General features: G+C 35.5%; 1 protein-coding gene across 2 annotated transcripts in view; it reads left to right on the top strand.

Moving 5' to 3' along the window:
- Nucleotides 1-23,380, top strand: part of LOC113228579 (epidermal growth factor receptor) — a 118,755-nt gene extending 95,375 nt beyond the window's left edge. Inside the window, exons 1-5 of one of the 2 annotated variants that reach the window (XM_026461936.1) lie at nucleotides 7,560-7,726; nucleotides 17,478-18,878; nucleotides 19,368-19,500; nucleotides 19,588-21,406; nucleotides 21,492-23,380. In XM_026461936.1, coding sequence (XP_026317721.1) covers nucleotides 7,588-7,726; nucleotides 17,478-18,878; nucleotides 19,368-19,500; nucleotides 19,588-21,406; nucleotides 21,492-22,355 — 4,356 coding nt within the window. In that variant the 5' untranslated portion in view covers nucleotides 7,560-7,587 and the 3' untranslated portion in view covers nucleotides 22,356-23,380. Of the gene's footprint in view, nucleotides 1-7,559; nucleotides 7,727-17,477; nucleotides 18,879-19,367; nucleotides 19,501-19,587; nucleotides 21,407-21,491 lie in introns of those variants that run through there. The other variant, XM_026461943.1, reaches the window with a different exon arrangement.
- Nucleotides 23,381-24,466: the final 1,086 nt, after the last annotated feature.

Raw genomic sequence — 24,466 nt, 5'->3', positions numbered from 1 at the left:
GGTTTTTTTTATTGGAATTGCATATATTTGCCAAGTTTTATTGAAATCGGTTAACGAAAAGTGCGCGAAACCGGAGTCATCCCCTAGTTTGCCACCGTTAGAGGTGGAATATTTTCTTCAAATTTTAATGGGACCACTACTGAGGTGCCCTCTTTCCAACAAAAAAAAAGAATCATCAAATCAGTTCACAAATTATACGGATAATTACACAGAGTAATTGCGTAACATACACGCACGAAAAACAGTCGCATTGGGAACCTCCTCCTTTTTTGAAGTCGGCTAAAAAGACATCAACGCCCAACATACCACTGGTATTCAAATATACCTACAATTTATATCAGCAAATAAAAAGTTAACGCTTAACACTAACTCACCAAAGGAGTATTTAATAGCGAGAGCTAATAATTTTTTATTTGGAATCTACCAAATAGCTTATTTAAATTTTTCCTGTTATGCAAAGCGTAGGCGGCCTTTTTACAACTATTAAAAATGAACTCCAATCATTCGGCGCCAATTTAAAATAAAATGATTGTTTTTCCTATTTTTGATATATTGGAGCACATGCAAACGAAGGAAGGTGCGATGTTTTAATTTTTCATAGGGAATATTGACGGTTTGTGCAGCAGCGTGTGCCTTTGGGTACCTGTGCGCAGGCAACAATGGTACAAATCAAAGCTGCATTGTGTGAACACAATACCGTCAAGTGGTTCGAGAGCTTTTGATAATTCCGCGCGTGTGAAGTGGCGAGGATAGAACAAAACTAAATTCAAGTATTTTAATCAGTAGTATGAAAAGGATTAAGGAACTTGTTAATAATAACAATAATTCATTTATTTGTGAAAACACAGGTTATAGTTATAGAAGCTCACATATACAAAATAAGTATAGTTTCACTGTGTCTGGTCAAACAAGAGGGGGGACAAATATTGAAGGTATATACATTGACTTACATACACTTCGACAGACTAAACCACGTCTAACATGTTTCGTTTTTCTATAATATTACATGGACGTGCACACATGGATTTCATAAATCGGTCAGAATTTAAACGCGATGATAGTTGCAAGGTTCAATTTTAATGGTAATTAGATGTCAAAATAATATCGTAATATGAATAACGTCGATAACGTCTAATGTGAAGGTAGTTTTACAGGCTTTTAAACGAATTTGGTCATATTATTATCGTCTTGGCTTCAGAGTTTGTGTGAACAAGTGTGAGTGCATTCGGACATACACGGCAGTTTCGTAGATATAAAGTGAAGGAACAGTCAGTAGTCGAAGATCTTTAAAATATGGTTTGCAGCCATCTGTTTTCTTTAACCGACAAATTGGTCTGACATCTTTTTTATGCCTTAAAAACTGAGTTGACATTAGTTGTATTGCCCCAGAATATTATACCGTGTCTTAACATGGACGCAACATAACCATGGTACGCTTGAAGAACCAAGTCTCCATATACAACTTTGCTAAGCATCCATAATGTGTTGGGTTTAGTGCAAATACTCTCTCATTGGGTGTGCATAAGTGTTTAGTGCAAATACTCTCTAATTGTTGCTTTCCAGTTAATTTTGTCATCAATCTTTATACCTGGGAACTTTGTTATATTTGTGTCCCCGATGTGTCTCCCTTTGTACTCTACGTTTATCTTACTAGCTATTTTTATCAACCTAAAATTCAGCTTTGTTTTTTCTAAATTGATTTTTAAATTATTTTGTTCCAGCCATTCTATTAATGCATTTAAACTTGTATTTATTTCGTTTTCTTTATTACCTATATGTCATTGTACAATCATCCGCACAGAGCACCATTGAGTGATGGGATGCTTTAGGCATGTCATTAATATATATTAGGAAGAATTTAGATCAATTAAAGCTAGTGCAGAGGTATATTCTTCCTATTTATGAAAATTATTTTAAATGTTATAATTATTAATACAAATATCGAATACTAAGAAAAATTCCTTTGATCCGCCTGGACTCGAACCAGCGCCTTCAGCACACCGTGTCGAATCCAGCCGGATCGAATGAATTTTTAATAGTGTTCGTATTAATAATTTTATTATTACAAAATGGTGATTTCACAAAAAATAATTAAATTACATGGCAGTAAAACATATTCTTCTAAGTAAATTATTTAGATTTAGTACTTCCTAGTCCCGAAGCTTTTAGTCCTTCTTAGTCCGAAGCTTTCATTCCTCAATTGCAAAACCATCCGAGAGACGCCTCTTTTAGGCCGAACCAGATTTACTCAAAAACAAAAATGTAATGCAACGACAGCATATACTCGCTGCATTTTTGCTTTATCGATGCACTACCTAAAAACTAAAGTGCCCTGCAAACGCGTGACTGACTTATCTAATTAACTCTCTTTGGAATAAGAATGTCAACGTTCAGAATGTTTAAAAGTCGTGTTAGTTTTAACTCTGCCGAAATGTCGGAAGATAACAAATTATTGTAATCTTCGTCGGAAAATAATAATATGTGTAATGTCGTCTCTAGGTGCAATTAAAACACCTTTTGCAATATTAATTTATTTATTTAGGACAACTTACAAAACATACATATGCAGTTGGTCTAAACAGTAGATATTGTGGCTCTAGTTTATGTTTTGTTTCATTTACAAGTTGCCAAGGTATGCATTTATACGTAGGTGTATTAAAAAAAATATTAAAGTAATTGACTACTTATAAATTAAATGTTTAAGGTTAATGTTACATATATTTATTGGTTACTCTACGTGAGATAGTTAGGTACAATTTTGTTATTATAACTTACTACTTTAATTGTTATTACAAAAGTACATGGATGCATTTAAATGAAGTACATATTTTAAATATAGTAAATTATGTACAAATAAATGTATGTTCATGTGAGTGGCGACACAGGTAGCATAAAGTAGCCTTTTTAATTTAGCATTGTTAAGTACTAAGGTTATACGAATAAATGTCACTGTCAAATTTTAACGCCAAGTTGTTATAGTTTTTTACCATTCTGTTGATGGGGGAATTTAGTTCAAGATAACTACGGGAAGGGGTGACATAAAACAGGGAGTATTTACTTTTTCGTGACAGTTTGAAAGGGATATTAAATTTAAAATTAAACAGTAATTGAGGGCAATCTATTAGACCGTTTGTAATTTTAAATAGAAATGTTTGATCGAGCATATTGAAAAATTGCATATAGGGTGCTCATTATGAATATAGCACTTATTTCTAAATCCAAGATGGCGGACACGATTTTTCAAACAATGCATATTGAAATAATTTAAACGGTCGTCATAAGAATGAAGTTGTTTAGTTTTCTTGCAACGGCAAGCCAAACGATACAAGAAACTCTTATGAACCCGTTCAATCATATTCGAATGAATCTCATAGAAAGGTGACCATACTACACTTCCATACTCAAGACCAGATCTGACTAGGATGTTGAAAATACTTATTTTAGTAGATGTATATTTAAAATCTTTGCAATTTCTAAATACAATGCCAAGAGACATATAGCCTTTAGAGGCAATTTTGCTAATACGTTTGTCAAACTTTAATTCCGGATCAAATGTTACACCTGGATCTCTTACGATACTGACTGTTGTAACGTGCTTATCATGTACTTTATATTTATTGTTTTGTTAATCACCAATCGTTGGCTGCAAAAATAACGCCTCTTACATTTGTCATTTTACAGATAGTCTGTGTGTGGATTTTCCACATACATATTACAACTTCTTATGTAAGTAATTGATTGTTGCTTGTGACTTTGTTTGTCATTTTCTTTTGAACATTTTGTAGACTTATGTTAAGGTTGGATATACATAGTTATATGCGGTTACAAATGTAATATTTTGTTGGGTTTTGTTACTCAAACAATTTGTTATAGACAAACATTTAATTTTCCTTCACAATTATTTAAATATCTAAAGAAACAAATTGACAGTATTTTATTCAATAACTTAAGGGCGCCTTCAAATTAGACGCTGATTTTCTATCAGCGCTGCAGTGGCGTGTCTGTGGCGCGTCTGTGGAACAACAGCCTCTACTAATTTTCATACAATATTTAACAGCGCAGCTGCAGCGCAACAGACGCGCCATAGGCGTGCCACTTTTGCAGACTAGATATTGTATGAAAATAGTAGAAGCGTGGCTGCAGCACCACAGACTCGCCACTGCAGTGCTTCTATCAGTGTCTAATTTTAATGCACCCTATCATCGATTATGAAATAAAGTTCAATAGAACACTGACTACCCTGCACATTTGCAGGGTAGACAGTGTTCATTAAACTTTTGTGTTCACTGCCTACCTTGAACATTTATTTTATCAAGTACATCATAGAAGGAAATATCGAAAGAAAGCCGTGTAGGTATGATACGTGTCCACCAATATGACCAATGATAATCTACGTAAAAACCAGATTAATCTAAGGTGAAGAAAGTGGAAGTTATCCAAGGCAATTCAGGACATATTTTACCGCAAAAGAGAGAAATTTAGTAAGCGCTATAAAGACGAGTAGTTGTCAACGTTCTTGGTGGTATTGTACCTCAAGCAATTTAGGGGATTTACACAACCGGCTAATTCGTACAATCAGCTTAAAATTTAACACATTACGAATTGATTGATATCACTTCCTGTTAACAATTCGGTTATGTTTGTATATGCAAAGTCGACGTTCTAGTAACGAATTTATTAAGGCTTCGACCTTGGTCTAAGCTAAAGCAGCAGCCACGTGCTTGGGATAAAAAATATTTTTATACGCATTAATAGGCATTTTTATTTCCATGATTTGCCTCTAGAAGAGCATTGATGTTGGAGCATGCTTGTATATGAATATACTTTTGGTACTTAATGCAACACGATTGAAAAAACCTTCATCAAAACCTATGATGGTAGTACTGCACTTGCATTGTATGAATGTGAGACCTGTACAATCACAATTAAAATTACCAACTGTGTAAGTTTTAAAAAGGATTAGGGAAGAGACGAATGTTTTCAGGGCAGAACAGAAGGGGGAAAATTTTGGGACATCTGTTACGAAGTGACGAATTTTTCAAAAGATAATATCCCCTATATCTTCCTCTCAATTATCTTTTAGCAAGCAAAAATAGGAGAGGAAGACCAAAAATAGAGTACTGTAGACGAGGCTGTACTCTATGAGTAGAATTGCTGGCTGAATGAGTTAGTTTGTATTTAGAATTCTTTGAAAAAGAGTGTTAAGAAAATAGAAGATCTTGACATTAATAGTAAGATTATTGATTTGTAACCCTAAACATGGAAATTGGTAAAATAAACCAAAGTTTTAAAATGATCCCGGTTTTATATTATTAAAAGTACCTCTCGCAATGCATCTGAGCTACAGCCCTCTATTATAGTACAGTGGACAAATAGTATAACAACGTCTTAGTGAGCGCATATAAATAGGTCAACTCAGACAATATTACTTACTTACTGCAAACAAATCCATCATATACTTATGATGGATTTGTTAATATTACTATATTTCTCGTTTAAATTATAACAAACGTTTTAAAAATCGTAACTACAAACGTTAGTATTGTACAATGTTATAAACACCAGTGTCCTACTTTCCATAAACAACAATAACCCCTTCAAGGCAACTACCTCTCGTAAAATTAAGTTTAAAACAATACTTGTTCCTTTATAGCTGTTTAACTTTTAACTTATAGTACTTTATTGACATGAACTGACGAGAATCGTACTCGTAGGCGGAGAATAAGGGCCAGAAAACCAACTTAAGCAGATCTCTGAAATACGAAATACACTTTATGATCCTTTGTATAACTTGATTTTGAGAAGGTCAATCTCTAATTGATAGTTCTAGTTAGTGGGTAGACGGAACTAAAATGAAAACAGTCCGCATTTAAAGAGCTCTTGCAGTAATTGTAAACAACAAGCTAACTTGTGATTAGAGAAAAATTAATAACTTTCAATATCCACTCACCACACGGAATTATGAAACAGGTTACAAAAGTTTGGTTGTAGCAATGGCAGAAGAAGATGTGTTTTCCTAATTATTCCCAAAGTAAAAATATTAATTTTTATACAAATGCGTTCCACGCTTTTCCATTAAAAATATAATATTACCCACTATATCTATGATTATTTGCAAATTAACTACAATTCTTACCAACAAATAGTTCTGAAGTTCACGATCGCCTTTCATTTCGTGCTATGCTAGGTCCGAAGTCCATCAGATTTGTGAGAGCTTGTTCCTCCGCAACCTTCGGAATGCGGCCCCTGTCACTGGAACTCACCGCCAAACCTTTACGCAACACTACCATTCACTTTTGCCTCCATTGCTGCTTGAAACGCGTTATACGTCGCACCAGTTAGAATTTCCCATATTAGACGAACAATGTACAGTTTAGAGGCATTAGACGCAACTATCATTGAAGTCATATTGTAAAGGATAGAACTCGACTTTCCTAAAGAGTTCAACGTGCGCTTACCTCTCTATGTACACAACTTATCGATGTAGAGTAAATAGACTATTAGGTAATTGATATTTAATAAAACATGATTCCAATAACGACCGTTAATTAGATCATGGATAAAGAAAATTTACAATATCCCCAACGTTTATTAAACTACATGTTTGTAATGGAATATTACTTTTATCGCGAAATAGAAATAATGCTTAAGAGTAAACAGCAAGCACCCATAACAATGTCTTAATTTATCGAACATTTATTATATTTATTATAATATTGGTCGTTTTACATTTTTTTTATAGATATTTTCTAATTACTTTCAATTAAATAAGGTAAATATGTAGTTTATAGATACTTATATATAATAATAAAATATTTGTATTTACTACTTATCAACACAAAGGTAGTCCTTTATTACGGGACACATACCGATATAAAAAATCTCATCTACGAAAATTAATTGCCTCTCCAAGTGAGATCAAATCATTGAAGGTACGACCGGCCTCATACTTTTTGTCTAAGTAAGGTCCAGTTTTGAAGTTCAATTATTATTTGTACTAGCACGGGCCACAATGCGTGTGTTAAGTTTTGTTACGTGGCTTTTTTGTGTGTCGAGCTGCGGCGGCGCAGCGCATACCTGCGTCCTTCTCGACGTTTACCTGTGCTTGAGAGAAGGCAGCACACCTTGCCATAGTTTTACAACATTTAGAAGTGGCATTTTGTTTTATCAAGTAATTGTTGTGGTGAACTCATTAAAAGTTTACCGGACTTGGAAGTAAAATAAATACTGTAAGAAAATAATAACTTTATGTTGAAGTGAGAAAATCGATTTATTTTCATTCGCGACTTTTATTGTTTTCTTCTATATGTACTGTTTTTATATTTCCCCAAAGTAAAAATTGGTGCGTATGTGGCTATGCAAAATTATATTTATTTCATGAAAAGATTCTAAAACAGTCAAACGGACGTAACTTCTGTTAGTTTCCCGCCTGAATATTGTTTGCGGTGGTCAATTCTGAGCCTGGTAAGGTCTGTGCATGCGCGGGCGCAGCTCAGGTCTCAAACCGGCCGGGCCAGTTCACGATGGGAATGAGTGTCGTGTGGTCGTGCGTAGTGCCGCGTCCGTGATGTCGCATGACTGCGCAGCATGACTGCGCGAGCCTTGCTCTGGTGCCTGTGGCTGTGCGCGCTCACCGCCAGCGCCACCGCCGCCGCGCGAGACCGCCAGCGGACCTATCACCCCGTCTCATCCAGACACGGAAGCTCTGAATTTGTTAAGGGAAAGAGTAAGTGAAGTGATCCAGTGCTTCATATTTACTTGTGATGAATTTCTGTTATCCTATTTTTTTGGACACCATACCAACTGTGATGTTACTCGATATTGTGGTGCTGACTTCAAAATCAGGATCGCATTAACTATGCAATTGTTCTAATAACTCAAAATTTCCATAAATAATATTCTCATGCCCAATACTTGTATAGCTAAACTAGATGTTCCACAACAACATAGTGCAAAGCTGTGTATCAACTCAAAATTATTAACTGCGCTCCATAAAAACTCGTGTAAAACGAAGATCAAATCGACTTAATCGCTGGAATAAAACAAACTGTGGTTATCTTGAAACAAACAGTCCTGTGTTGGGGAAGCTAAAGGCCGCGTTACAGTGCGGAGGCTGCACCGGAGACAATTAAGCCTAACTCTCAACGAGGGAGCGGGACGAACAATCCTTCGAGATGAAAGGGCATGTAAAGGTGTACTCTTTTGTAAAACGTTTCCCCTTTTAAGCGCTGACCACAACCTCTTTTGCACTTAATATATATTCACTAAATTAAAATACACACTTTCTGACATGTATGTATAAATATTTTATTGATAAAGTCAGATGAAAACAGTAACATTAAAGAATACATTTCCAGCCCTATATATATATCAGGTCCTCCCTGTCTTCCTTAACTGCCTCTGTGGCCGAATGGTTACTATACGGCCGAGGTAGGATGTAATTTGTGGTTGTCTCTGTGTGTGTGTCTATGGCACCCGCAACACAGGGTTTCCCTAGTGCCGTTAACGTAGTCCCACGTTGATTGTGTGGGTTATCCCTCTCAAATTTGACGAGGAACTCTGGTCGCCAGCAGCTGGTCAACTTGCCTCTTCCAGATCTCTCCTTTGTCGGTTTGGAGCTCGTAGTGTAATCGGCCCAACTTCCTTCTTATTCTTGCAACACGCATTTAGGACCAGTAGGCAAGTACTCTCTGGCCCTCCCGGAGAATCCGTAACGGACGTGAGCCAATTTCGGAGAATACCACATCGTTCAACTGGCACCTGTCCCTATGAGATGATGTTTGGTAGTCCTGTTAGAACTAACTTACACGCGTTATTTGCTAAAGTAGCAACGACCACATCTCCGCCTCTGTCACCCAATTGCCCACTGAGGGCCAGCGAGTCCAGCTGCTGGCGTACAGAGTTCCTTGTCGAAAATAATATATATTCGTTATACTAAAATATACACATTCTGATATGTACAAATATTTTATTGACAAAGTCAGTTGAAGGCAGTGACGTGAAAGAGTACATTTCCAGCCACTGTATATGGCAGCACTCTTTAAAAATTAGACTTATCATTGCTACAACTTTTAAAAAAATCGGGTTAATACTTCGACGATGGATGAGAAACTAAATAAACACGAATGAGTCTAAATAAAGTTTCGCATTTAAGTTCTTATATTCTATAAATAACTTTGTTATCGATGTTGACAAAGTGTAATTTTTGGTAACTAAGTTAATCTTCTAATCGTGGTGAATCACATATACTTAGATATGTATGTACTTTAACCTGTATAAAGATTTTTCTCGCATAATATTTACCTTAATAGAAGCAACCTTATGTTCTTAATGGATGTTCTTAATCAATATTATTTATGTTAAATATTTCTATTTTAGAACAGCACACAGGTACATTAAATTAACTGCCTCGATGCCGGACTGCCACGCAGAGGTCCCAAGTTCAAATCCCGGGCCGGGAGAAATATTTGTATGACCTACATTTATTTCTCCCGCGAGTTTAGATGTAATTTGTGGTCGTCTATGTGTGTGTCCATGGCACCCGCGATACAAGGTTTCCCTGGTGCGGGGCTATGTTGAGCGTAAGTGTGCGTTTAAAAAAAATTACACTGTCACTTAAGAGTCTATACTACCTCAAATGGCTTTGGTTGATTCCTCTTAACAGCGAAAGTGTTGAATCAATCGCTTTGGAAAAAATATATAGTAAAATTGGGGATACACTGATTACTAAACGGTGTGACACGACTACACGACTCTTTAAAATTTTTACTATAGAAAAAAAAACAGAAACTTACCTCGAAATTTGTATTCAATAGATACTTTACATATACCAATTTATTTTTTTATATGAACTGAACTAAATAAAACACGTATACTATACGATATAAATTTTTCAAATGGCTTTAATTTCGCTTGTGAAAAAACAAATCCAGTGTCCCGGCTGCTCGAGGTAATACAGACTGTTAAAACACTTAGTTGAAGTTATAAGTTAAGAAACGACCTACCTACTTTAGGTCGTATTTGCTGAGATACTATTAATATAATTACTATCTAACATTTTAATTTTTCAACATAAATATGTCCACCTTCGTAGAGAATTGAATACTTGAGGTCTAAAACATACAGGTTCATAAACAACAAAGTGTACTTCTAAAAATTTATCGTTGTATTAACTTCCCGTAACTCTAAACGTGTTTTGACCGATTGCCATGGAATTCATAGTGCCTCGCGTAGGCTTAAAGGGCCTTTGTTTGTTTAACTTCTACGTTCGTAAAAGCTATAGGTACTTCGACGTTAAGAGAACAAGCACGTATTGAAATGTGAAACATTTTGTGTTGATTGAATATAATATAAATCAAAATTCAATTGTTCTGGTAAACGAAATAACAAGACCTGGCCGTTACTGAAACTTGATGTTTAATTTAATATTGAAATTGAGGTACACGATTTTTTACGCAATAATAAATTTCGAAACTAGATGTACATGCACTCCTTAAGGCGTGAAATCACCAAATAGAAATCAAAATATATAATCAAAGTATATTTTAATTTTGCACAGACAAATGTTGCACACAATAAAGCACAATGACTTGAATACTTTTTTTTTTTATTCTTTATTTATTTAGAGGCTTTGATCGTTATTGAACATGTCAACCCCATTAGTAAAACAATGCCTCAAGAAATCACTTAATAAAATCCAGACATAGGAATCAAAATACTATGAAACAATAAATAACTCTTTAGACGAAACTTAATATATAGATCAACATGAATTACATAGATAACAAATAACACAAAAATCACTAGAAATTTGTATCTACTTAATGAATGATATACTTATTATCAAATTGCCCATATAACTGCCATATAAAGGCTTGCATCCAAAGCAAAAGATTATAAAAATGAGTATATCACGACTCAGAACAACTTAGCAGGTTGCATTAATTGCACGGTCAAGGAAAACACCCCTATATGAACAAATGTAGAAGGGGCACAAACGCAATAAGTATTACGATTAACCAGATAGTGTATAACTCGGAACCGTGTTCGAATTATTAAGAATAAAGGGCATAAGAGAAAGGAAGTAGACACAATAAGTACGTATGTAGTTACTATTCCATTAAGATGCCGTCACATTTTTTATCTTATAAAATATTAAGCTAAAACATTTTGACCTACTGTTCCAAAACCTCTTAATCCGACACAAGTTCTTTAAGTTTTGTAACAGTCAAATGATAACATAAAGACTATCATCAAATATTGCCATAAGAAACTGTTTGCAGTCTGAGTAGGTTGTTCAGGTGTGCTTGCCCTTTTATTCGGTACGCGGAACCGTGGCGCCTACGTTTTGCCTCGAAGTCAAGCGATTATCTACACGAGGATAATTTAAACTTGAATACTACGGAATAATAAATATAGTCATATATTGCGACGAACTAAAGCGATCAGTGCTATGAAATATTTATGACAATGATGAATGATTGTCAGTTGTTTCTGTGCTTGTTCAAAACTTACAAAGGTCTCATTAGTATGGTTTGCTACAAGCTGTGTATGATACAAATTAATGAATAATGTGCAATATTGAAACTTATATTATATCCATGATAGGAGTAGGTAGAAACATGTTTGCTGTTGGCTACAGACGGTCATAATATGGATATACCTTTTTGACAAGTTATTATTGATTCATAATCTTGTATAATTAGTACTTAATGATTTATATGAACGTTAAATTTGCATGGATATATAGTTATATATAGTATTGCTAATATTGAAGAGACAGATTACAATTAAAAATAGGCATATTAATTGTTTACTAAATTATAACGAAAAAAGCACATACATAAGAGTTTTAACGTCTAATTCAATTGAACCCTTGAATGAATTTAAAAATCATTCAAAAATTAAGTAGCCATATCAATATATTATACATATAAAATCTAAACTGTGATCAGTTGTTGCTAACTCGTTGGTTTTCGCCTTTCGGATAAACGCAATAGAGTAGGACAAATACGACAAAAACTAAAAGTTTTATGACGTTAAAGTCTTTTGCAAAATAAAATGTACTTCACCTTGTGATGACAGGTTGTAAAAGCAGCGGTAAGGTAGCTTTTTTCTGGCTCTGCTTTGGGGTTTCCAACAGTATTTTGGTTTACTATAATTTCTGTGACAAATTAAAACAGTGGGGAGACGTTAGTAACTCTTCGTAACTGAGTTTTTTCGACCATTTGATGAGTAGTACAGACGCAACATCATTGATGTATGCAATATTTATTGTAATTTATATGTTGAAATTGATTTTATTATTGGTTTTTTATTTATTTTTTATTCCGGAATATAAGTTGCAAGTTGAAGTATTTTACGTGTTGAGCAACAGTAGATGATATATAATACCTACTGAAATTCTTGTTCTTGTAAAGGTATAAATTAAATTTGTATAAACTAATACCAGTGATCCATGATGGTACCTGCAAATAAAAAAGTTTTATTTATCACTATATACATTTTAGTAACCATTAAAATAAATTAGTTAATACCATCTATATCAGAGTTACATAATAACGTTCACAATTTGTCGTTAAGTTGCAAGATTTCATAGTAGGTACATACTACAAGTTCGCAAAAACACGCGTTTACAAGGTATAAAGATGTTAACTGTTGATATTGTGAGAAACAAGGCATTTTAAACCAAGGAACACATCATTTACGTCGTGTTTTATTTGTTAATTTCATCGTCGATTAGAATAAACATTTCAAGCCAAACAGGTTCGTTAGAATCTTATTTGCTAAAATTTGCGTATTCATAATTCTGACAGGCCTTAGTTTGGGGTCCAGTAAACGTTACCGTAAACACAGGTATGCAAAAATACCATATGAAATGTAATAAAGTATCTCACTCCAGCAACAAATTAATTATACTATATTCCGAAAACGTTTACTTCAATACTTAGTAATATAATTTTTCGCCCATCGGGACCAGCTAAGACGTCTAATTAAGCATACTGCTAGATCTTATATAATAATTTTAGTTTAACAGTTTAATTTTCCGACTTTTTCACTGCAACTCCCCTATTCCGTTTCATTAGAATGGTAAATGTCAAACTTCGTGTACCAGTGATGAGACATACTCAGTGAAATCGAGAATAGATGTTAAAATATATCGCCTGAGTACCTACGACATAATTAATCAGTGTTGTAATATCACAATAACTGAAACGCGACACGCGGGTATTACGTTCGTTCCTCGAACGTGCAAGATGTGAAATGATCTCTCTCCTGAAGCGTTTCCTTTGCGCTATGACATAAGATTTTTCCAAAATGCGTGTCAATGGGGCTGTCAAAGGCATATAGGCACGCATAGGCAACTCATCTGATTTTGCAGATGTCCATGGGCGTCAATGACTACCTCCCTTCAAGCGGCTCGTCTACTCGCTTGCCTCCTACTTTATACATAAAAAAGGCTGTCAACTTATGTAAGGATAAAAAATATTTATTAGGGTCCGTCGAATAATGACGATTAGACGTGAGCCACAATTTTTATTTTTTATTTAATTTCCATAAATGGAGTATTATATTAGTACACATTGAATAAAAAGTCGCCAAGCGTGTAATTTAGCAGAAAATAACACAATGTAGCTCAAAGTAGACAACATTTTAAAAATACTGCCCAATTCTTTCTCGACTGGAGTAATGATCGACTCTATATTTCCAATGTGTCATAAACTTTTTCCGTCAGACGTGACTTCGTAGTGTTAAGTTGTAAATAAAATAAAAAAATATAAACGTTTGTATTTCTACCTAGTGAAATATGATTCGTGGATTTTAATTACTGTAAGTTAATGAGTGGTAACGGAAATATGAAAAGTAATTAAAGTTTTATCCTGTTTAAAAAATACAATTTGTAGAACGCTGCTACAAATTCACGCCGTCTTAATTTATCATTCTAATCATAGTAAATTTTACGAGTATACAATACGGAAAGTATACGAAATTTTCTCCACATCAAAACAACAAAAAATTACAACGATTAAGTGCCTAAAAATTCATGAATTCAATAATTTTAAGTCTTAAACTCTAACTATATTTAAAATTCGAAAGCCTCGCGCTTAATATTCATGTTATAAACAAATTGCGACATTAGGAGTCTTAAAACTAATCAGGTTATAATGATATGCAAGATTCGGTCTCTTCGGGTTTCTTGACCCTTGGGCGCGTCCAAGTATTCGATGTCAAATCATGAGACTGTTAAATTAAGCAAAACCAGTTGAAATTTACCATCTAATTGACACCAAGTTAAATCTTTCCTCACAATAGTTAATGTTACAATATTAACTGCTCAAATTTAAAAGACTGTAGCTGTAAGAACAGTTATACCATTTTCTTTAAGGGTACTAACTTAATAACTTAAATAATAAATGGTATGGGTATAATGTAATTATGTGGAAATGGAATATATATTTTTCGTTGTGAAAATCATTATACATGCTTAACTATCACATCGCAATCACGGTAGTAAAGTGACAAAATTATTTGAAAAGTAACATTTTGGCACTGACAAACTAAATAAAAAAAATAGAAATATAATTTTTTTTATCACATCTATCAAATAGAGTTTTGTCATATTTGTCATACATAAAAATCTATTTTGTCACTTAAAAAAAATATTTTTCGAATTTCGTACTTTTTATTAAAGATAAACATGCAAAAACTCTACTTCTGCCTTATATTGCTTATTATAATTCAGCAAATATTAATAACAATTTTATTTATTATACTTTGTACAATTTTTACACAATGATCTACTCTTACATAACGCGTACCATCTGTTGGACGAATAATCGAAACCACCCACATTATCCATTATCATTGTATTAGTAGCCGTATTGTCATTCTTAAATTATTTTCACATATTGCTTAAACTTTTATAATATCAAATTGTGGACGTGGAACCGTAATATTTGCGTTTATGGATATTTCAAAAGGAAAAAAATATTTTGCATTCAATAAATAAAGTTTTTGAAATGAAAGTAACCACATTCACACGTCGCTGCTCACGTGGCAAAGCTGACAAAAGACTTCAATATTTACGCAGCGATGTAGTGTAAGACACAATGGGGAATCATAGTAAAGAAAGGCCGAGTAATGAGCAAAGAGTGTAGGAATAAAACTGGTTCCAACGATTTAGAATCAACGTTGGAGAAAAACACTAACATGAGAAACCAGTCGAACTGTGGGCCGCGTGCTTGTCCACACAACGATTGCTCAAAAAGGACGTCTCTGAATTACCCAGTCCCAAAGGAAAACTCTCTGAGATATTTTATGAAGGCTGTCAAGATAAGAACGCGTGTGTATGAAAGCAATTATGTCCAATTTTGGGGTGTAATATCACGATATAATCGTTACGTTAACGAGAACCAAATAACATGACATATCTGTAGGTTCGCAACACCAGTTTCACAATATGCGAAATTAAATTTTAAATTAAAACAAAATTAAATTTTTTAAATTAAATTACTGATAAAATATATTAAAATTAAATTTAAAAAAAAAAGTGTTAAGTGTTTGATGAGGTAAGTGTTAGACTGAGATTGGGAAACGTAAAGCTACAGTGTAAAATATAGGTAATTGTTACTTATTATAAAACATGGGGACATGTGGCAGTGTCATGATTAGAGTCAGCAAGCGCGACGAAACTTCCACACTCAATACTATCGCCCATGTCATCTCAGTGCAACTGGGTCGACCGGACACCAGATTTCTACTGCCCACACATTAAACCGCCAAATAAAAACTTCATAAATTACAACCACACTCCAAGTACCCAATGACATCTTAAACCGGCCGTTTAAGCGTAAGTGGTGGTACGGCAAAACCGCATAGGTGTAACATACGTAGCTGCTCTGACGAGATGAAAGTGTTCTTAAATTGGTCGGTTATCGCATAACCATACGGGTGATATTTTCGAAAGTGTCGGGCCTATTTGCACATGTCATCTAGATGCAGTTTCAAAACGATGTAGCAAACTGAACGCAAATACGAGTATACTGTTTTTATAACATCAATGATCTTATACATATATAATTTTGTATGTGACAATACAATATAAAACAATCCCAATAAAAAAAATCCCTAGAGTTTCTTGCTCGTTCTTCTCAGGGAGGTCAGCATAGTGAACGAGCAGTAGCTTAAATGTGACGTTTTCAAGTGTAAATTTATTTTACCTATGGAATAAATAATCTTTGACTTTGACTTTGACTTAAAACTTCATGTATTGTCTACAAACGTTCTTGCAGAAAACGAAAAAATAGATTTTTCATATTTCTTAAAAATACTGTAGACAGATATGATTATACCTACAAATTACGCAAGCTGAGCTCCATTTAAATTTAAGTATTTAAGTCTCTCTAATATTTGATCAAACCTTAGAGCTGCCGCCTTGAGAATGTTAGATGTAGGTAAGGTACACCTTATGCCCACACGCCTTGCGCAGTCGTAAATATCTGTCAGGATCTAAATATTTCTCCGAAACAATATTGTTATACAGGCATATAAGAGTATGTATACGAGTACGAGAATAGGTATAAACTAGGTAGAGTATTTTCCTCAACTAAGTTTATAACTTTAAAAAACTATTTGACGTAGTAAAACCGTTTCGAAACGAACATAGGTATTATTTGACCGTAAAATAATACTCTACTCAAATAATGGTTGTTGGCAGAGTCTACTGTACTCTGTATCGACCAAAAACAACGCAGGTAAGAATTTTACCCCTCCACCTTAAACACCTTACAACGGCTCGAACAATAGAACCGCATCTTTTTATTCGGACAAACTGCGTCAAGTCAATCAGGTGTTTTGAATAATTTAAGGAGAATGGAAACATTGAACACGCAAAACTATAATAAAGTTGACTAGGTACTTGAAATAATTACGAACCTGTCTATTGTTTTTCAAAATGTCACAAAAATCCTCTCAATACTCGGTTAAATACAATAATATCCAATTTACATTTGTTTGACTCTGAGGCATCCAACACTTTAAATAGTACAACGGTATTTCATAGTCTGCTCTATTGTAAAAACAAGCTGTTCTTCATTAAATATCTACGGTGAAATACCTCGGTTCTAACGATTACTCATTTGCAGTACATTCACACTTATGTTCGAGATGATTTTTTTTTATACGTAATAGAACGGCATTGTGGTGTGTGCTTATGTTTTGTGACGTGTAGCGGTGTACCTCGTAGCGTAGTGGTAGAAACTGGCTATAAAGCCCGCCCACATGGCACCGCCTCTACACTAGACGCAAACAGCTCCTAGCAAGTCGATCCATCGACCTAAAATAAATACTGTTTTTATTACCTCACCGTTTGTATTGACAGCAAGAATTCGAATTAATTATTTGACTTTATCGTTAAATGTTTAATTCTAAAAATTTGATTAATTCAAATAATTAACCTTTTATTTTCTTTTTTCCAGTATGCATCGGAACCAACGGTCGGATGTCAGTTCCGTCGAATCGCGAAATTCACTACCGGAATCTTCGCGACCGTTTCACGAATTGTACTTACGTGGACGGCAATCTGGAGCTTACGTGGCTGCAAAACGAGACGATGGACCTGTCGTTTCTCAAGAATATACGCGAAGTAACCGGCTACGTGCTTATTTCGCACGTCAATGTGCGCCAAATAATCCTGCCGGAATTACAGATCATCCGCGGACGGACACTTTTCAAAGTCAACGTACTCGATCAAGATTTTGCTCTTATGGTCACTATGTCCACGGCTTATACTCTAGAATTACCTTCGCTACGTGATGTTCTCCGTGGTAGTGTAGCTATTTTCGACAACTATAATATCTGCCACGTAAAAACTATCAACTGGGACGAGATAATTACAGGTCCGAATGCGACCTTTGTCTACGTCTACAACTTTACAGCACCAGAGCGACAATGCCCAGAATGTGATCGTTCTTGTGTGGCAGGTTGCTGGGGAGATGGCCCTCATAATTGCCAAAAATTTTCAAAAATCAACTGCAGCCCACAATGTGCACAAGGACGATGTTTCGGCCCAAATCCACGAGACTGTTGCAACACATTCTGCGCTGGCGGGTGTACTGGCCCGCTGCCCAGTCAATGTCTAGCATGTCGAAATTTTTACGATGAGGGAACATGCTCTCAAGAATGCCCTCCAATGCAAATATACAATCCTACGACGTATTCATGGGAACCGAATCCGAACGGCAAATACGCGTATGGGGCAACGTGTGTACGAAATTGTCCCGAACATCTTCTAAAAGACAATGGCGCTTGTGTAAGAAGCTGTCCCCCTAATAAAACCGCAGTAAATGGAGAATGCATGCCTTGTAATATAACTTGCCCAAAAACTTGCCGTGCAGATAAACCAATTAATTCTGGAAACATAAACAGCTTCATAGATTGCACAATTATTGATGGGTCCGTAGAAATCTTGGAGATGACTTTTACTGGGTTCCAGCATGTTTATCCAGACTACTCTTTCGGCGAACGCTATCCTCCCATGGAACCAGATCGTCTTGAAGTATTTAGCACTGTGCGTGAGGTGACTGGGTACTTAAACGTCCAGGCTCACCATGCAAACTTCACTAGTTTATCGTACTTCCGCAACTTGGAAGTAATTGGGGGACGACAGCTGGTCGAAAACTTATTCGCTTCTTTATACATAGTCAAGACATCACTAACATCATTAGGCTTGAAGTCTCTGAAGAAAGTTAATTCAGGTGCAATTGCAATTATAGAAAATCGAAATCTCTGCTTTGCCGACAAGATAGCTTGGTACAAGTTAGTGAAGTCAAAAGACCATAAACAAGTTATACAAAAGAATGGCGATCCAAGAACTTGTGGTGAGTTTGCTAGGCGTCGCTACTTTAGTTAATGAGGATCCTCATATTCTGCTTTATTGCCCTAATTTTAACAAGTTTCTAATTATAAGCCCTTGCGATCCATTTTTTTTGTTTACTGTCTAACGAATATATGAACATTCGTGGATTTCATGTTTTATTTTTAACGACATTTGGTAGGTTAAAACACCACAACTGTTCATATATCTTTTAAATTGATTTGCAAGCGAATTTATGCACTTTAAGTGCCTTGTAAAATAATCATCTTCAACTCTATATTAGACATAAATTTATACACGAAAGTCAAAACTATAAAAACATTCTGAAATTGTTCAACGGCACCCAACACAAACTTACTAACAATCTAACCGCTGTCGCTACATTCATACCAGCCAAGCGAATTGTTTTTTTTTTTTGTACTATGTTAAATAGAGGTCTAAAAGGAACTATTTTTTATGCACTTGTTACCCTAACCCACAATATACTCCACAGAAAAGGCAAATTTGGTGTGTGACGCTCAATGCTCCTCGGACGGATGCTGGGGCGCTGGACCAGACCAATGCTTATCCTGCCAAAATTTCAAACTCGGTGAAACATGTATACAAAATTGTAGTGTACAAACAGGGTAACTAACATTTTATAGTGCAACATTTATGGGTTGATTTTTTTTAGTTTTTATGCTAATTTTCATGAGTGACTTTTATCGTTTCAGGCTGTACAAAGCTGGACCGAAAATCTGTAAGCAGTGCCACCCCGAGTGCATGGACGGCTGTACGGGGCCTACTCGCGCGAATTGCTCCAAATGCAAGCACGTGAGGGATGGCCCATATTGCGTCAGCAAGTGCCCAGAAACAAGATTCGTTTCTGAAAATGGCACGTGCCAACCTTGCCATAACAACTGCAACGACGGATGTACAGGCCCAGCTAATATTGTTGGAGAAGGAGGCTGCAACTCTTGCAAGAAAGCAATAATTGGTGATGAGGCTACGGTTACAAGTTGTCTTAAGGAAAACGAACCCTGTCCAGATGGGTACTACAACGAATGGGTTGGGAATGTTAAATCTTTGGAAGGAAAAGTAAAAGTAGTGTGCAGGAAATGTCATCCTTTATGTCTTAAATGTAACGGTTATGGAATTCACGAGCAAGTGTGCCAAGTATGTAAAAGTTTTAAAAGAGGAGATCAATGTGAAGACGAATGTCCTGCCGACCACTACCCAGAAAAATTTAGCAGTATTTGTACCCCATGTCATCATGAATGCAAAGGTTGCAATGGTCCCTCGTCGACGGATTGTATCAAATGTCAAAATTTGAAAACATCACTAGATGAATCTAGTTTCAACTGCACTGATACCTGCCCTGATGACAAGCCCCATAAAATATTTTTCGATGAGCAATTGCAAAATCCTATTGACGAGCCGTACTGTTCAGAATCAGCAAGCGGTATTCCTTCCATGGCGACAGCCAGAACTCCAACAGTTCTTGTAATCATTCTAGTTTTTGCTTTTATGTCACTTATCATACTTGGCATAATAGGATATTTCTGCAGGCAAAAAGCAAAAGCTAAAAAGGAGGCAGTGAAAATGACTAGGGTATTAACGGGTTGTGAAGACAATGAGCCTCTCCGACCCACTAATGTAAAACCTAACTTAGCCAAACTAAGAATCGTCAAAGAAGCGGAGCTCCGACGAGGAGGCATGTTAGGATTTGGCGCATTTGGAAAAGTCTATAAAGGTGTTTGGGTACCCGAAGGTGAAAATGTTAAAATCCCTGTTGCCATAAAAGTACTCAAAGAGGGATCAGGTACGAATTCAAGTAAAGAGTTTCTAGAAGAGGCATACATTATGGCAAGTGTAGAACATCCTAATCTTCTCCAGCTTCTAGCTGTATGCATGACAAACCAAATGATGTTGATTACCCAGTTGATGCCATTAGGTTGCTTGCTAGATTATGTCAGAACTCACAGAGAAAAAATAGGATCGAAGGCTTTTCTTAATTGGTGCACTCAAATCGCTCGTGGTATGGCATACTTAGAAGAAAAGCGACTAGTACACAGAGATTTAGCTGCAAGAAATGTATTAGTGCAAACTCCGAATTGTGTTAAAATAACTGATTTTGGATTAGCTAAACTATTAGATATTAATGAAGATGAGTACAAAGCAGCAGGCGGTAAGATGCCTATTAAGTGGTTAGCATTAGAATGCATCCAGCATAGAATATTTACGCATAAGAGTGATGTTTGGGCCTTTGGTGTTACAATATGGGAAATTCTGAGTTACGGAGCGCGTCCTTACGAAAACATTTCCGCTAGAAATGTTCCCGAGCTCATAGAAAATGGTCACAAATTGCCTCAACCTGGCATTTGTACTCTTGATATTTATTGCCTAATGATCAGATGCTGGATGCTTGACGCCGACAGTAGGCCAACATTCAAGGAATTAGCGGAGAAGTTTGCTGAGATGGCAAGAGACCCCGGACGATACCTTGTCATTCCTGGAGACAAATTTATGCGCCTTCCAACGTATTCATCACAGGTAATTTTTTCTATTTTTTTAACATGTAGGTCCTTTTCATATAGTATACATTTTGCGTTTTTACAAAATTTTCTTATAATTTCAGGACGAAAAGGAAATGATAAGAAGTATTTCGTCAGCAATAGAAGGTCCAGAGCCAATAATGGAAGCTGATGAATATCTACAGCCCAAATTCAGAACTGTACCAGGTACAGCCACTTCAAGTTCAGCAGTCAGCGCTGGAATGGAGACACAAACTAGTTCGCTAAAACCTTGCACGTCCTCGTCGTGGGCCAACAATGCCACTAGTCCCGAGAGCGTTTCCACTGATGGCTCTGTCAGACCTGAGAACTGGGATCGTGAACTCTTAAGGTACAATCATCAGATGAATCCAGATGGCACAGAATTAAGGCACTATTATAACAACGGTGTCAGTGCATCCGATACATCAAGTTCGAGGTACTGTGTAGACCCTATGAAACTTCGTCCAGAAGGTCCTTTGGAACCTAATTTTGACAGTATGTCAAAAGTTAAGGAAGCTCAAGTCGGTAACCTGAAATTAAATTTGCCTCTAGACGAGGACGATTACTTGATGCCGTCGCCGCAGCATAGTCAGAACACTTCTGCGTACATGGATTTAATAGGAGAAGGAGGTGAAAATCAGGAAGCGAAAGACGTGCAGCTACCTTATGATGGCTTCGTCGGGCCTAAGCGATGTGTGGACAATCCAGAGTATCTAATGTCTGACGAGAACGTACCAGCGCAAACACTTGGGATCCCTACGGAGCCAATGCCGTTAGAATCGCTATGCGTTAGTGAAGGCAGCGGCAGTGAGTCGACACCGAGGCCAGGCACTAGTAAGTTCCTGCCACAGCGGTCAGTCGAAGAGGAGTCCATGTCTGATCACGAGTACTACAACGACCTGCAACGCGAGATGCAGCCGCTGCGCCGCAACGAGACTACCGTTTGAACCGCTGTGTACGCTTCCGTGTGATGTATACGTAGACTGATTTCTGGCAACTATTGACTATATTACTTAAAAGACGCACACGTGCGCTCTTCGTGCCATTGGTGTGATGGCTAGTGTTAGTTTGTTGAAAAACTTTAACTAAGAATTTTAATTAGTTTTAATCGAGACATTTTGTTATTTTTTTTTTCTACTTAATATTCTGTAAATGTACTGTGAATTATGAAATTTAAAAATATACCTGACATTTATTGGGTGCTCTGCACTTAACAAAATACAAACAATATATGTTATTTATTAATTTAGATTAAGAATGGCTATGTTCAGAAGTAGGCTAAGTTGCTGAATAAGCAAGTGTTATTTTTATTTTAAAACTGTGATAATTAGTTTAATTCCTATAAAATGGACACCAGTGAACTTCTAAAGGTTTTTCAACTTCTTAGTTAATTACATCTATCACTATGCAATGAAATACACGATATTTATGTATAAAAATCACATTCCGATTTGTAAGACATTTAGAACTTTGCTTTTAGTAAATGTTATAATATGGCTGTTAAATGTTGGGTATTGTGCAAAACAGTTGTACTTCAGATAATTAAATAGACATTGTTTTTGTTGTTGCCATGTTTAGTTCTCTGTCAAGTGATCTACAACATAGACTTTTATCTTCTTATTTCACAAATGAATATCGTACACAGTCTTTTGAGCTTAATACCATCATCAAGAACTTGTTCTTCCATTTACGAGTCAGATCTTGCCATGGAATGATACCACTACGCCACTAGCTTGCTATAATTAAATACAACTTGCCTGGCTTATAGAACCTGACTCGAAGCATATTTAGACGCTGATAAGTAGTAAAGTGTCAACTAACATAACCATAGTTTAACGAAAATGGCGCCTAAATATATTTTCGTTGTTTTTGATAGTTTGTGCTTGTTGTTGTTGGGGAAACTCAAGTAAGTAGTAATAAATCACAAAAATTCATCACGAGATTTTCAACAGCAAAAGTTTTCATTTCTTTATTTGTAAGTCAATGTTTCACAAGCAAAGTTTAGAATGAACTGTCAAATACAACGAAAAAATGTTTAGGTGCCATTTTCGCTAAACTACGATCATTTTGGTTCACATGTTATTGTTTATCAGCATCCATTTTACTATTATATTTTAATGTAAATATTTTGTTAATAAATGACTATACACTTTCTATGAACTATTTAAAGCAGCACAATAAAAGACATAATTTTAGGTTATTGAGCACTGTCTTAAGCACAAAATGAGCTCAAAATTCCAACTAAAATGCAAATATTTTGTTAATATATTAGTTAGGTTATCTTGTTTAGACCAAACTCGTTTGCCATGTAATATGTAAATAATTCAATTATGTAAATAATATTATTTTAGTAATATTTTTCAAAGATATATGTTTATACTGTATGTAACAGTCACTTAAAAAAATGTTTTATATACATTTTTATGTGCAAAAATCCCCTGATTACTATATTCGTGCCATTCACAAGTGTTTCCGATTCATATTGCTTTTATAGATATGTTTTAACCCATGAATTTGGGGGTGATTTTTACTATTTATTCCATCCACTGTACACCATTGTAATTTTACTATTACAACTTCAATTTAGATTCAAACGTGGATTTGAGTAGGAAACAACTTATTCATTTCTAATCTCAGGGGTTTAAAGTTAATTAACTCATACCCACGAATTAATACACGACTAGATATATGACTGTTTCAAATATTGTTTAACAGCTATGTGAACAACGTTGTCATACGCATTCTATTTCATTCTTATGCAATTTACCTTACCAGTAACTTCCTGTTTAAATACAAGAACTAGCTTGTAATTTGCTTTTAAAACAGCGCTTCCATCTCCTAAAATAAATAAGATCACATTTTATTCACCTGTGATCCATCAGGTATATCACATATCTTGGTTTCCAAGGCGTTACTTTTTCTTGCATGATTTACTGTCGTTTGTTTTCCATCTAGTATAATCACTAGAGCTAAAATGTTCCAAGTCGTGTTTTAATCGTGGCCGTATTTTATACTTCAATAGGGAAATGTGTAGGTACTATAATGAAAGTTTTATAAC

This window comes from Hyposmocoma kahamanoa, unplaced genomic scaffold, assembly GCF_003589595.1.
Source record: "Hyposmocoma kahamanoa isolate Upper Pololo Valley unplaced genomic scaffold, ASM358959v1 100021, whole genome shotgun sequence".
In the NCBI taxonomy this organism is placed as follows: Eukaryota; Metazoa; Arthropoda; class Insecta; order Lepidoptera; family Cosmopterigidae; genus Hyposmocoma; species Hyposmocoma kahamanoa.
The sequence above is the reverse complement of the archived record's forward strand: the minus strand, read 5'-3'. Positions and strand labels throughout refer to the sequence as shown.